Here is a 15,598-nt window from a genome sequence, read left to right as displayed (position 1 = left end):
TATCGCCAGTAATTTTCAGCGATTATGTCGAAAAAGTCTGTCAGCGACGTCGTGCACTTTAGCGCTAAGGTTGAGGTTACAAAGGGGGGACGCAATTTTTAGGATAAATTGCGTTTATCATAGAATATAGCACGGAGACATATATTTTTTATTTGATATTTGGGGAAAGCATCACAAAATGCAGTTTATGCAGGAAAATGATAAAAATGACATTTTCAGTAACACTTTATTTCCATATTTTTTGGATTAAAAAATACCACTTTGAGCTTCTGGTCCGAAATGTTAAGCAAAGCTTGAAAAATTGTATAGTCATTCGTGTAGGGATTTATTTTTTTCCTTATTTTCACTTATCACAGCTTCAAATTGAACCCGATCTTAATAATTTACGACGAAGAATATTTGCTCCAGAAATTTCATAACATTGCCTAACTTTTTCGCAAAATTGCACAAATCCATTATTTTCAGCCTCAATTTTCTCGAAAACGAGCACGGTGACCTATGTTTTATTTTGTGTTTTATTTTATAACTCGCCAAGGCCTACAACATATTTCAAAACTATAAAAATGACATTATATAGAGAAACTGTATCATGGAAAAGCTAATGAGGTGCTGTTCAATTCCATGAGCAGTAGAGCTGTGTATGAAGATTTTGCTGATGGATACGGTACTAATAATTTCATTATGGTCTTACGACGATTTTCATCTATTAGAGGATATCCTAAGGAGATAAGGTCGGATATTGTATCACAACTAGTATCAGCTAGTAAGGAACTGAAAGAAGTAGTAAAAAGTTGGCATTGGGCTTCGATCAAAATGTTTCGGAACGGTAATGGCATGGAATGGGAATTCACGAAAGCAGCTGATGCTCCTTGGGAAAATGGATGCACTAAAGCATTGATTAAATCTGTCAAGGTATGTTTAAGTCTTGGCATTGGACAATCAATCATGACATTTCCTGAACTACAAACCGTTTTATTTGAAGTAGACAACATTTTAAATTAGCGACCCATAGGAACTTCAACGTCTGATCCGAACGAGGGAACTTGTTTATGTCCGAATGATCTTATTCTTGGATGAGCATCTTCGAATGTACCAGGAGGACATTGGGATGGACAATTTAAAAAACGTTGGAAACTCTTGCAACAAGAAGTTAATACATTTTGGAGAAAATGGCACAGATACTATTTTCCATCGTTAATTATTTGCAAATATTGCATGTCAATAAGCGGAACCTTCAAGTTTTGGAGCTTGTTTTTGTACAGGGTAATAATTCGTTTCGTAATAATTAGAAAATAGGACAAATAGAAGCAACCTCAAGTAGAGATGGTGTGACGATGGATGTAACCGTTCGATACAAGATCATTGGACCAGGAACTAAATACACCGGAACTCAGGACTTATTGATCCGAGGATCTGCACACAGAATTGTAGTGTTGCTTCAGTTGAAGAACAATTTAGTAACACATAACAGGTAACAAATAAAACTCCACACAAACTTTATGGCGGGGAATGTATCGGATCGATAAACATTATAACTTTGATTCATAATTGATTTTGAATTGTATGGCGATTATTTAATCGGATAACGTTTCCGATATAAGTATTGATTTTATTACGGATTTGTCCTGAATTGATGATGTGATAAAGTACAGTATACGTTAAAGAAGGGGTATAATCATGAGAAGAAAAGTACCGTATACAGTTTCGTGTCTTTCCCCTTTCTTGATAAACACTGAAATGGTTTTTATACGACCGCAAAAATTAAAAAAATGTTGGTCGCATATTGGTATGACGTTGGCGTCGTCGTCGTCTTAAATTTCGAATCAATAAAAAGAAATCTATGAAATTTTTACACAGGGTTATGACCATAAAAAGAAGGTTGTGGTTGATTTTTTGAGGTTTGGTCACTATAGTTTATGAATAAGGGACTTAAAAAGGCCCAAATAAGCATTTTTTTTGTTTTCGCACAATTACTTTAGTATGAGTAAACAGAAATCTATGAAATTATAACTTAAGGTTTATTACCACAAAAGGAAGGTTGGGATTGATTTTGGAAGTTTAGGTCCAAACAGTTTAGGAATTAGGGGCCAAAAGGGGCCAAAATTAAACTTTGTTTGATTTCATCAAAAAATGAATTATTGGGGTTCTTTGATGGGCGAAATCTAACCGTGTATTTAGATTCATAATTGTTTTGTCTTGTTTTCAAATTGTTTTACATTCAAGTCCAACGGTTCCAAAATAAAATTTAGTTTAATTTAAAAAAAATTGAATTATTGGGGTTCTTTGATTTGCTGAATCTAAACAAGTAAATAAATTTTTGATAATTGGTCCTGTTTTCAAGTTGGTCCAAACCGGGGTCCAAAATTAAACTTTGTTTGATTTCATCAAAAAATGAATATATGGGGTTCTTCAATATGATGAATCTTACCATGTATTTATATTTTGGATATTGGACCATCATAGGTAAATGTCCAATTTAAAGTATTTATGTTTTTAAGTTTACGTTCTTAGACTACATTCATTCCGTGTCAGAAACCTATGTTGTGTCAACTATTTAATCACAATCCAGAGCTGTGTCAAGCTTAAACGTTGTGTCCATACTTGTCCCAACTGTTCAGGGTTTGACCTCTGCGGTCGTAAAAAGCTGCGTCCTGTGGAGCATCTGGTTGAAGATTGAAATAAACAATTAATTTCCCCATATACAAAATACAAACTTTAAAAACTTGATTTTTCCAACGAAACCTTGCTAGCATTAAAAGTTATTAGAACAGTATTATTTGGAGCCAAAAATATCGGTTCGCGTTGCTTTTCTTTGCGTAATTTGTACTCAAATGCCTATCAATTTTGCACTTAAAAATACGTGTCTCATTCTAGGGTTAAAAAGACGTCTCACTTACGTTGGGCCTAAGGAAAATGATTCATTTTGCCTTTGTTATAATGCAGAGTGCATGAAGTCAGTAATAATAAAAAAATAAAAAAGGGCGTACATATCGACCAATCAGTTACCAACAAGTTAATAGCAAATGATTGATATGAGTATAGGCCGTCAATGCGTTAGTGATATGAACATTATTATTTAAAGAATGTTTGGACTGCTTATTGTGACTGATTAACGGTTATCAATCGCAATGTCATCATGTACCAAACTTGTGACTGGTGTGTTAGTTGAATATTGTCATATTGTGTATTTTTAGATTGAAACATTATTTACAATAAAAAGTTACATTCTTTGACAAATTATCTTCATACAACAGGGTACCAAATTTTACATCATTTCTTTCATGTTTTTTTTGGTACAGTGAGTCTTTATTTGAGGAGAAAACCGGGTGAACCTACAGAAACTGACAATCCTACTAGATTAAGAAATGTGCTATATGCAAGTGAAGTGGTTGTTGAGTTACTCAAATTACTTGACCACCGAGGCCCCTTCTTACTAAGAATATAGAACTATAATGTTATGATTTTAGAAAGACTCAAGGCATCTAAAATATACAGCTGTTTTCTTGATATAAACAGAGGGGCGAAAGATAACAGAGGGACGGTCAATATATAACAGTGTTCAGAATGAAAATCAAAGAAACCGATACAAAAATACTATGTGCGAACACTTCCATCGTGGCTATGCTGTAACCAATAAATCTTTGAATGAAAACAACATCACACTTGACGCAAAGGCAAAGAGAGGGTTATTTTAGAGAGTGAAATGCCGACATATACCGGTATATGTTAGCGGCAATAAGTAAAATTAGGCATGAGCTTAAATCTTAGGCAATAAGCTAACGCCAAGGTATTACGTTATTGCCTGCAATTTTCAGGCATTAAGCTTATTGGCTGAAATCTGATGATACCACTCGTCTAAACATCAACCAAACAATGTAAGATCTGTAAATTTTCTTTCGCATTTTTTTTGTTCTTCCTTCGCCGGGATTCGAACCCATGCTACTGAGATATCGTGACACCAAATCTCTCTCTATATATAAAGTACACTTCATGAACTAATTTAAAGTTTGAGCAATATATTTATCCTGGAAGAAAAGCACACAATATGTAGTACTGCTATTGGTTACAGGATAGACAATATGTTTGTATTGGTGATGCATCGTTAAACGAACGTTTCTGTCAAAACCAACATAATGAAATATTAATATTTATTGTTTTTGTTGGTCGAAAACGAGAAGAAAAAGAAAACAGAACATAGAACTGGCATCTTTATAACGGGATGGGTGTGTAGGTAGCTACGTTTTATTTTTCGATATTGATAGAAAGAAAAGTATATTCTTATACTTAATTCGACTGATTATATACACTATTGGCTATGTGATTTAAAATAATAAAATTACCTTCCGTGAGGTCATCTGTGAATGTCAATTTCATAGTTATAGTACTTGGTTTGTTGAAATCAATATTTCCGGCGTGAGCAATTTGAATTAGCAATGCCCTCAAAGCCATTCGAAAGGTTTCTATGTCTTCTAACATTTTTGAAGGCGCTCTTAACTTTAGAAGAAGGCACTCCTGCTCAGCGCTTATTGTTTTAAAGCCTGCAGGAAAACTGTGATTGTTTTCTGGCAACAACTGCACAGCTAATTTTTCATCCAATTCTTTACATTCGACATGACAGGTAGCGTACTTTATATCTGCAATAGATAGTTTATTATTATACTTAATATTTTCTTTTTGTCTATTGATAAACTGGTCATCAGGCTTTGTGTTGTTTGGTTGCTGTTAAATTTATTTTATTTTATTTCTGTATCTTTTTTGTTTGTATCACATAAACTAGCAGTTTTTCAGTTTAATCAATAGCTGTAAATATCATATAGTGATAGTTTAAGTCGCAAATGACCTAAGTGACCCACGCTAATTGAAATCACATCAACCTATATTTTAATTTTAAACAACATGAACGTTTCTCATTCATAATAAATTATTTATGGTTTGTTTTGTGTAGCTTGGTATATCTAAATTCTCTCAAGAAAAAAATTACAATAAGTACAACACTTTTCTTGTTTCATAATTAGCATCTTTAAGCTAAGTAATATTTACATAACATTTAAAGTATATTGCACTAGATAAATCCTTTTAATTTACCTTCTTGTCAATTCAGTTCGTGATCATTTTATTCGCTCAGTATCTACCTGCTTTTTGTTTACATTGACCGTTTATATCCAAATACAATCTTATGTGTGACGTTGATACAATGATATAAATAGTTATGATATGTAATTACAAATATTATACCTTCATGATTTCTCTTTGGTCTTGCTCCTTGTTGAACATAAAGTTCTTCGCTGTTCGTTTTACTACTACTGTACTTGGAACTTTCTGTTTAATAAATGTTACATATCACTTTGGTACGCAAATTATCAAGAAATGTGGAGGAGACTTAAAAGAGAAGAAAATTATTATCTAAGTGTGGTTTGGTTTAAACACTCATCACAGCTGGTCCCAAGTATATTGATTGTTTTGCATCGAGGAAAGAATATGGTACGGTTTACTATTAAGACATTTTATATATATTTTTTTTATTCATTTTCAAATTATTTAAACGCATTAGAAATTGCTATTTTTATTATTAAATAAAGGCAAATAGTAGTATACCGCTGTTCGAAAGTCTTAAATCGATTGAAAGAAAACAGATCCGGGTTACAACCTACGAACGAGGAAAACAACTAAACACCAGAAACACTTAAGTGCAACAAAAAAACAAACAAAAATGAACACAATGATGTAACACACACAGAATCGAACTGTATAATGAACTTCTATTTTCATGACAATACATTTTTTGAAAAAAATGGTTTAGCACTATAATTTTCCTTTAAGACCTTTATGGCTTACTGTTCGGTGTGAGGCAATGCTCCGTGTTAAAGACCGTACTTTGAACAACTATTTGTTTGTTCTTTTACAACTTGTGACTTTGAGTGAGAGTTGTCTCATCTGCAAGCATACCACATTTTCTCATGTTTATACTCTTCATCAGAAACTGCAGTTGATAACCTCCTACATCCTACGTACTTTGTAACGATTTTGTTTTAAAATATTTACCTATGTGTTCATAATTGTGTTGATTTGGTGATTCATTTGGTCTTGGGATTTGCTCTATAAATATACTAATCGTTGCTTCCAGCTGCTGTATTTTTTCTGTCATCTCAGCTTTGAAAATCAAGAGATTAACGTAAATATATCAATTAAGCTGATATAGAAATGCATAAAATGAGTTTTAAGTTAGAATAATGTTTTAGAAATTATCAAACGATTGTATGCATATAAGGATTTGAACAATACTCGAATATGGTAATAATCATATGCGTATACTCATATGATAGATACGTGTATGGTCAGACTATATCAGTGCATACACGTTTTGTTATGAGAGGACTGGACCATATGAACTTTTCGACGATATCAGTATTTCTCGAATGTGCACACGAAACGTTCACCAATTATCCCTCCTTAGTTATCCTACGTGTGTGCTTTTTGTTCAGCAAGTAGGGAAGCAAGCCAGTATGTTTAGTTGTGTAGCATAATTTTACAGGATATACGATGCAAGGAGGTAATAACACAAACACGTTGTGAACTCAAATATTTCTCGGAATATTCAAATGCTTTTGCTTTTATTTTAAAACAAAATAAGTTATATAAACTGTAAAACAATTATAACATCTGTTGCTGAAACACATCATTCATTTTTCTGGACCCAAAACGATAACTTTGACATCATGCAAAAACATTTTATCATGTTGAATTTTTCTTTCGTTTTTAAGTGTACGTTTATTGTTGCTGTGTATGATATTTGTTTTTCGTTCGTTATGATGTTCAGTAATCAGACCGTCAGTTTTCCCTAAATAATTGTTTACATTTGTCATGTCGGAGCCTTTTATAGCTAACTTATACGCAATTTGGTCGCCTGTAAAGAGTTGTCTAATTGACAATTATACCACATCTTCTTATTTTTTATATGTACAAATGTGTTTACTGTTACAATTCTAACTTGTTACCAAAATTCAGAGTTATTCGACGTTATTTTTTACAAGTAAAATTCAGATGATATTATGCAGATTGGAATGCCTACAACGTATACAGCATGAACTGAATGGCTACTTGTTGGTTCTGTTTAATTGTTAATTTAAACTCATCAAAGAAACCACACTTATTATTTTGTACGACAGACGTGTTATGTCTACATCAGTGTCACTCGAATCCAAACAATTGCAAATCAAAATCAAATAGTACGAAGTATAGATAACCGAAACAAATGTGTCATATATTGTTCTTCTGTAATATATGGTACTAGTACCTTTATTCTGCTTAAAAAATAGATTGCTTGATAAATTTTATTTTTTCATACCGAACTTCTTATCTGTGTTCTGTATAATTTCTTTTTTGGCTTTTGAAATCTGATGTTCACATGTTGTCATTCCATTTTTGATAGTAGCACTGTTTCCTTTTGTGTGTCAAATGCTTCATGCAATACCTGTAATCCAAAAATATTGTAAGCAATTATCACACTTTCTCTTGACTGCAGTAACACAACCGGAAGAGACTTGCTATGAAATTAGATCACAATGATAAAGTTAGCTAGACAATCTTATGAACACTTTTTTTTTCAGCAAAAAGGTTTGATAGTATTGATCAATCTAACTAATCATAAATCCTTGGTTTCATGTCTTATTAAAGACTTGTAGTGTACGAGCATGTTCCTTTTATCATTCACTCTGCATCTGCATTAAAAGATGTATAAAGAATTTAGTATAAACAAACCTCGTCTCAGAAAATAATCTGATTTCAAATCTATTGAATTATTGAACTTTGTCTATTTTACAAAAACATCAATTATTAACGTTACTTATATGCAATTTTTGCAATAACATTTACCATACTTCATCATTAAAGAATCATGTAAAGTGCCTAAATATGTGTTAATGGCATATATAAAAATAAGAAGATGTGGTATGATTGTCAATATAAGCAAATAGCGAAGAAGTACCATGTTGAGCCAGTATTCATTGGTACAATGTCTTTCAATTTAAGTAAGAAAACTGTAATTATGTTCTTCAAATCAATTGAAAAGACTAACCTAAAAATAAAAGTTTTGGTAAAAGTGTAAATCATTTTTTCAGAAATTATCTCGCTCAAAATTCAAAATTGATCAATAACTTTTCAAAGAAATCTGCATAATCACAGAGAGTTTTCTGAACAGTACTAAACTAAATGCAATAAATAAATCACAACATTGACTGCAAGACTGAAAATGACTAACTTATCTAGGGTTAATTGTTTAAACAGTTGATAAGATCAAATCACCGTGTCTGTTAAAAATTGTTAACTAGTACATAGCTGTACAGTTCTTCTGTGTCTATGTCATTAAAAAAAATATTGGTTATGAAATCGTACATGAGTTTTATATCATTTAACTTTCTTGCAGCTAACCGATTTACCCACACATCACATTGAGCTATAGAGAGGTTGAACTGCTCCTAATGGGTAAAAGTGTATATTTTTGTCATACAGCTACCTGAAAGAATTGCAACAACATGGTTATCAACTTTCGGTTACTTCTCATGTAGCACGGACGTTATATTTGCATTACTATTTTGCCCTTTGCGAGGCCAAACCAAATAAAAATTTAAATGACCTAGTGTGCCCTAATAAATGAGTTTGCAGGTTGAAATTTTTTCAAATCATTTTAAGCAAAATTTGTACTTATTATATAACCCTAGAAACGTTGCGGCGGGTATAATGTTTTTGACCAGGTAGTCCGTTCGTCCGTCCGTCAGTCCGTTAGTGCTGTTTTTGTCATCACAACTCCTCTAAAGCCACACAACAAAATTTCATGAAATCTTTTTACAAATGGACATACTATGTAGATGTGCATATCGACAGGAAATTATTTTTTGTAAGGTGTTACCACCCTTAAAACTTATTAGCCCCAATATCCTACTGCACAACTGAAACAACACAAAAGAATGTCATTGAATATGTAGATAATAAGGACATACTCGTCAGGAAATTATGATTCAGGGTTTTTTTCCAAGGAGTTACGCCCCTTTGAAATTATTTGCCTCAATATATACTACTGCAACAGTTTGTCATCGCAACACCTCTGAAACCACTCAACAAAATTTCATAAAACTTTGAAAATAATAAAGATATACTATTAAGATGTGCATATTGACAAAAAGACTTACGTTAACATTTGAATTTGGGACGTGCATGTATTAATTTAATTAACTATTTGCACCTGAATCATTTGCATTTTAATGGCAAATCATGCGTTAAGTAATATGCACAGGTTTGAAGTGTTTCATATCATTTAGAACATACTCACCCCTTCCCGTCCAATGAAAAGTCAGTTTTTCCCCCCTCTTATTTTCATAGTACATGGTTTTCCATGCACTATGAAATGCCATACATGAATGACTTTTCATTTTCAGCTAATTATGAAAGTGAACTCTTATAATAACTGCACTTATGAAGTGTACAATCCCCTGAGGCATTTTCTCTGGGAAAAGAGCCTACTGATAAAAGATGGAAGTGCAAAGATTAAAACAAAACATTTTGAATTTTGCAAATTTTCATACTAATGGTACACATATATAGATTAAACGAAAACAATGGGGGTAAGGATGGATGTAAAATAATATTTATTTATCATATAACTAGCATTTGAGGGAATTTTGTTTTCTTTCAAGAAAACAATGCCAGCCTGCTGATATATACATGTAAGGCAAAGTATTTTTTATCGGAGAAACACAATACATGTAAAAATATCAATAAAAAGTAAGCATTTAATGTTTAGACAAAACAATCTCAAGGTATAAAAGTATACAATTTTACCTGAAGCAGAAGAAAAACAATTTATCCATTCGGTCCTCACAAACTATGTCAGTGCTATTTCATTTCATCCATTGAAATGATGATTACATATGTTTTACATTTTGTTCATTATAAAAAAGTGAACTCTTATTAAGATTTGAATACTACAATCGGAAAGGCTAATTTTGTAAGGTCACTCGAAAGTGTGAATATGTTCTAAATTGGTCAGACAATACTTGGTCACGTTTTATGAAGATTTAAGCCCTCGGCTTCGCCTTGGGCTTAAATCTTCATAAAACATGACCAAGTATTGTCTAACCTATAATTATAACTGAATTTATATTTACTATGTACATGAATGAAAAACGAAAATATGACGGTTGCCAATAGTTGAATAGGATCTGCATACGCTTCCGCAGCGCTTGATGTTGTTCGTGATGCTTATTTTTTTTATTTTTTTTTTATGGTGTGTTTAATGTTTTGTGGACGTGTTTGTCTTTTAGTAGTTTTTTTTTTAAAGAACATGTAAGTTTGATACGCAAATTTATATTGAAATTTTGAACTTTTACAGCATGTTAAATTTCTTTTTAAAAATTTTAAATTGTAATGTTTATTCACACCTAAGATTGCCCTTAAATCATGGTATGGTTTGTGTCACTCAGTCGTCAGTTTACTATGTTGTGTTTTATGTACTGTTGTTCGTCTGTTTGTCATATTATTTTTTAGCTATGGCGTTGGCAAGTTAGTTTCGACTTCGACACATGACTTTTAATGTCCAATTAGTATATATCGCCTATCCTTTATTAAGTAACAAGGTTGTTACATTCACCTATTGAGAAGTACTAGTATCAAACTACGATGAAATTATTCAAGCTCATTATCTTAGACATATACTTACAGTTTTCAGCTCCTCGACGTTGTTCTTCAATTCTATTATTTCTTCCTTCTCTAAATCAACTTTGCGCAAGAACTGGATTTGTTTTCGAATGATCCGTTTGTAAGAAGGATTCGCTAGATCTACTAAAGCATTCTCTAATTCAGTCCACGCTGTATTCAACGAGGCCATGGAATAACAGTTCGTGGAAGATGGATGGCACATCTGACTTCTTGTTGTGGTAATTATATTCATATTCAATGAGGTGGTCTCATTTTGGGATAATTTGACCAAATTCCGAAGGAGAAACGATATTGTACTAATATCAAGTTCGTCAATCGCAATATTTCGTGCGACATATTTGTGTAAACACACTTCTACAATACCACTGTTATTACGGACAATATGTCCCTTATCTTCAGGACCAGTATCATCATAAAACTTTTTAAATATCCAGTTGTCCATCTGAGTTTTACGTTTAAAGGTGCAACCGGCTGGTGGACACACACAACATAATAGCTTTTGAATTTGCCAGAGGTGAAACATTTCGTGTTTTTTATCATCAAGAAATTTTTCAAAATTTCCATTGTATATTGGTAAAAGTTTATGTTTAGCAAAGTCAGCGAGAACGTCAGTTCCTGTGTCAACGAGACATTTGAATAAGCGTAAAAAATCATGAGCTTCAGGAGTGCTGGAATTCATTGCAGTAGGGTATAAAGATAGCTGTTTGTTGAAATTGGTCACTGAATAAATCTTTCCCAATGCCACACGTACTATCTTAAAATTATCTTACTCTGTCACTCGCCAATATGAAAGAATTTTAATTTATTTCCTTTAATTGTTAAATGTTCGAAAAGCTTACATACTGCCATCTTTTCATTTCATGAAAATTAATATATATTAGCACTCAATAAATGAAATTTGTTGCAATCACAAAGCGAAAATCCATAAGTTCCATATTCACAAAAAGAATGGCTTCTCATCAGTATTGATTCTATGTACATGTATTTTCCAAAACGAATGGTGATATGTATTCCTCCATCTGCTATTGTTTAGAGTTTCATTGCCCTCTATTTATATTAACCTTTAATTATAAGAGTTGTATCCAGCAAATTATACATAATTGTAAGATCTTACAAGGACGTTTATCCAAAAATAGATGTTGTTGAATTAAAGGTAAAGGTATCAAATAAGTGTGTGTTTTGTTATTTTATCGATAAACCGATAAAATACTACATTTAAATTGTATTGACTGCATGCTTGAATAATCAGCCATTAACTCACACAACTATTTGAATAAAAATTCATTGTAACTTATAATCCACATTTTTTTTCTTCTTAAAATGCCCTGTACCAAGTCAAGAAAATGGCCATTGTCATATTATAGTTTGTTTCTGTGTGTGCTACATTTTAATGTTGTGTTTCTTTTGTATCGTTGTTCTCTAATATTTGATATGTTTTCAGTTTTAGTTTGTTATCCGAATTTTTTTCTTCTGTCGATTTATAAATTTCGAACAGCGGTATAATAATGTTGCCTTTATTAATACCTTTCTCAAATTGTAAAATCTAATTGTAAAAAAAACAGTATTGAATAAGTTAGCAGGAATGGTTGTATAACGTGTAGTTAAGTCATGTGTCGGTCACAAAAACAAAATAAAACAAGAACATATTCAGTTTTGATAAAGTTATACTAGTCATATTTATTTCTTTACATGATATGTAATTTCGGTGAATTATTTCTAATCGAGAACTTGTTGGTTTTATACTGAGTGATACTCTAGCGCACGCTCGGAAGTATATTTACAAAATGGAAACACATTTATACGCTTTGTAGTCGTTGTTTAAAAACAATCACCGATCAATCAATTTATCTGATGACCGAAAACCCATTTGAGAAGGAATTGTATAGTATATTTAATAGCGCGTTTATTATAAGTGCTAATAAAGTAAATAAACACCTTTTCAAACCGGAACACAAAGTTTAAACAGATCACTAAGCAGTATTTAGTTAGTGTAAAGAAAAAACTTTAAATGATAAAACTGAAAATGAAAAACACTTTAAATGGTTTACACAGGCGTATTCATCAGAAGTCACTGATGTATTTAATCATTCAATGAGGTTCATAAAAAGGGGTGCAACGAATTTGTTTTTAATTAGATACACTAATTTGCCATGCAACGATATTAGGGATACTCTGTCACATCAAATTATTAAGTATGAATTATCAAAGTTGGGGCAAGTTCCTACTCAAATGTGCACGGGATAAACAAAATAAAAATGAAACAAACCAATAAACAAAATTGTCTATAAATATGGGCACATTATACATGCGGGCATTTGGAGATTACAAATAAAAAAGCTTTTGATTGCTATAATTAATTAATTTTCATTAAAAATTTGATTAACAAACCGTACTTTTGAATATCTTGTTGATTCAATTTTTTTTTCTCCATTCCAAAATATATTAACCAAGCTATGGCTATGAAATTAATCCGTTGTGAATTAAAATAAATATAAAAGAAAGAATTATTGAGAAAGAATAAAAGAGTTTGATAAAAAAAAAAAATGGCTACAAATTGTCTACAAGTATCGACATGTTAAGCTAGTCTAATACTGTTTTGACAATTTATCATTTATATCGCTAGAATTAAAAAGTTGTGCATAATTAAAGAGACTTGTCCTGCTTTAAATCCAAAATTGCGCTCCCTGACTGTGAGCAGAAGACTTAGACTAACAGAAATGGTACTCGTATTTGTAAATAGATAAATAAGTATTATTATCTGTATTTGTTTATTTCCGATTGTTCCACTTTTTAAATTTTGGTCCCACATTATTTTATATTTCATTTTTAAGTAAAATGTTTTTATATAAGCAAAGTAATCGTTGTTTGATGAGCTCAATAAACAAGAATGTCCAAACTTTTATTCTGATATCAATTTAATAAAAAAAAAAAAAAAGTACAACATTTTATAGATTAATGCATTTATGCTGCTGTCAAGAATCACTTTTTCGGATTTTCCCCCCAATATACCCAGTGTATTTGTCGTCAATTCCAGTCAACAGAAGTCGTCACCAACTCTTTGGAGCAATCAGACTTTCTATCAAGCAGGGTAGCAATCTTACTACTGGTACAATATGCAGAAATAGAAGACTTCCAGTTCCATCCACTTAAATCCTAGATAATTTGGAACTCAACAGCACATAACACTCCCTGCAGGGACTATTTCATAACATACTAGGCTAAAAAAGCAAAATGCAGCTGTGGAATTATTACCAAACAGAAGGAACAAGGACGACAACCCACCTCAAACAAAATTATAAACGCTACTGAACGACCTTAAGAAGAGCAGGCAGCAAACGAAGTGGCTATCATATTGTATTAAGACCAACAAAGAGATGGCAATAAACACAAATCATTCAACACCTAAAAAAACTGGAAGAAGTTAGTGTATAACAGAATGCTAACATTGCCTCTTATTTTTACACTTGAGCTAATGTTGTTGCTATTTATGTTATGTATTATGCATGCTTTATTGTATTGTATGCGGTTTTAGTTATCTGATCTTCGTGTCGTGTTTGTGCTTTTACAATTAATGTTTATCAATAGTGTGTAACTGTGATTCTTAGTTCATGTATATTTAGTATTGAGTATTGCTAGATGTGTCAATGTATGACTTCATATTATGTTTAATATTTTATGATACTTCAATTCTAACTTTTACATGTAAAATGAAATATGTAAATATAGTTATTGGTTCATGTTATTTCATATTTTATAAGATACATTGCTTTGAAACCCGAACTTTACTGCTACCACTATAAAAAAAAATACTACTATCAAAACAATTGGAACCAGTCTACGATTGTCAAAGGGAAGTAATTTGTTTTAAAAGTGTGTAATAACAGAATCAAATCGGTAATCGGCAAATGAACTATTTTCAAGACGAAAATCGCAGTATGGGACACATAGGTAATTATTACCAGCAGTGCAACATTTCATAAGGTAGAAGACCTGGTGATCCATATCTTGTTATGTAGATACCTTATATTATGCAGTTTCAGTCTGTAATATGTTCTTGGTCTCATTTTCATGGTTCAGCGACTGCATGAAAAAAAGTCTTTTTGTTATGTGAATTTCTCACTTATGATTATGAGTAGTAGGATAATTATTTATTTGGTATATGAGTTCCTTGTACCGTCAGGCAGGGTTTTCCAGACCTCGACCTCATTTCATGGATCAGTAATCAAGATTAAAGTTACATGATTATGTTTGTTTCTCAAATACTATAAGCAGTAGGCTAACTATAGGTGGTGCATGAAATGACTAATGAGTACATGTGTCTAGCAGGTTACATCTGACCTTGACCTCATTTCCATAGTTAATTGGTCAATGCTATGTATTTGTGTTTCAATCAGTTTTCCAAGACCTATAATCAAAAGTCAAATGTTTGTTGGTGTATGAAATGAATTTAAGGGTACATGCAAATCTGGCAGGTTTCATTTGACATTGAACTAATTTTCATGGTTCATTTGTCAATGATGCATTTTCGTATTTTTGTGTTTCATTTCCCATGGTCTTTTTATAGCTTGGTTTGCAATATGATATTAGCTCATAATTGAGTGCTATAGGGTGATCTATACATGGTTGTTTACGTCTATGTCATTTGGTTTTCGGTGAAAGTTGTATCATTGGATGTTATACTATATCTTCTTATTTTCACTCTAGTCTAACCTTCTTCGTTGATTGACCTCAACTTAATCTTAGTCCATAATAAAATTTTATGAACTAGCATCTGTAGGTCCAAATTCACAGCAAGTGTTAAAAGTTGTTTTTTATAAAAGTATGTATGTAAAAGGACAGAAGAATATTTTGTTAAAAGAATAAAACGACAGCATAAAGAATTATTATT

General features: G+C 31.9%; 1 protein-coding gene across 1 annotated transcript in view; it reads right to left on the bottom strand.

Annotated features, from left to right (window-relative positions):
* Window positions 1-10,826, bottom strand: part of LOC134689761 (uncharacterized) — a 36,381-nt gene extending 25,555 nt beyond the window's left edge. The window contains exons 1-5 of the mRNA XM_063549733.1: window positions 10,712-10,826; window positions 7,346-7,471; window positions 6,043-6,150; window positions 5,236-5,319; window positions 4,341-4,634 (exon numbers count right to left, since the gene is read on the bottom strand). Of these exons, the coding sequence (XP_063405803.1) occupies window positions 4,341-4,634; window positions 5,236-5,319; window positions 6,043-6,150; window positions 7,346-7,415 (556 nt within the window). The 5' untranslated portion in view covers window positions 7,416-7,471; window positions 10,712-10,826. The remainder of the gene's footprint in view (window positions 1-4,340; window positions 4,635-5,235; window positions 5,320-6,042; window positions 6,151-7,345; window positions 7,472-10,711) is intronic.
* Between the last annotated feature and the right edge of the window lie 4,772 nt (window positions 10,827-15,598).

The sequence above is a fragment of the Mytilus trossulus genome, chromosome 11, assembly GCF_036588685.1.
Source record: "Mytilus trossulus isolate FHL-02 chromosome 11, PNRI_Mtr1.1.1.hap1, whole genome shotgun sequence".
Taxonomy (NCBI): domain Eukaryota; kingdom Metazoa; phylum Mollusca; class Bivalvia; order Mytilida; family Mytilidae; genus Mytilus; species Mytilus trossulus.
This window is presented reverse-complemented; position numbering and strand designations above follow the sequence as displayed.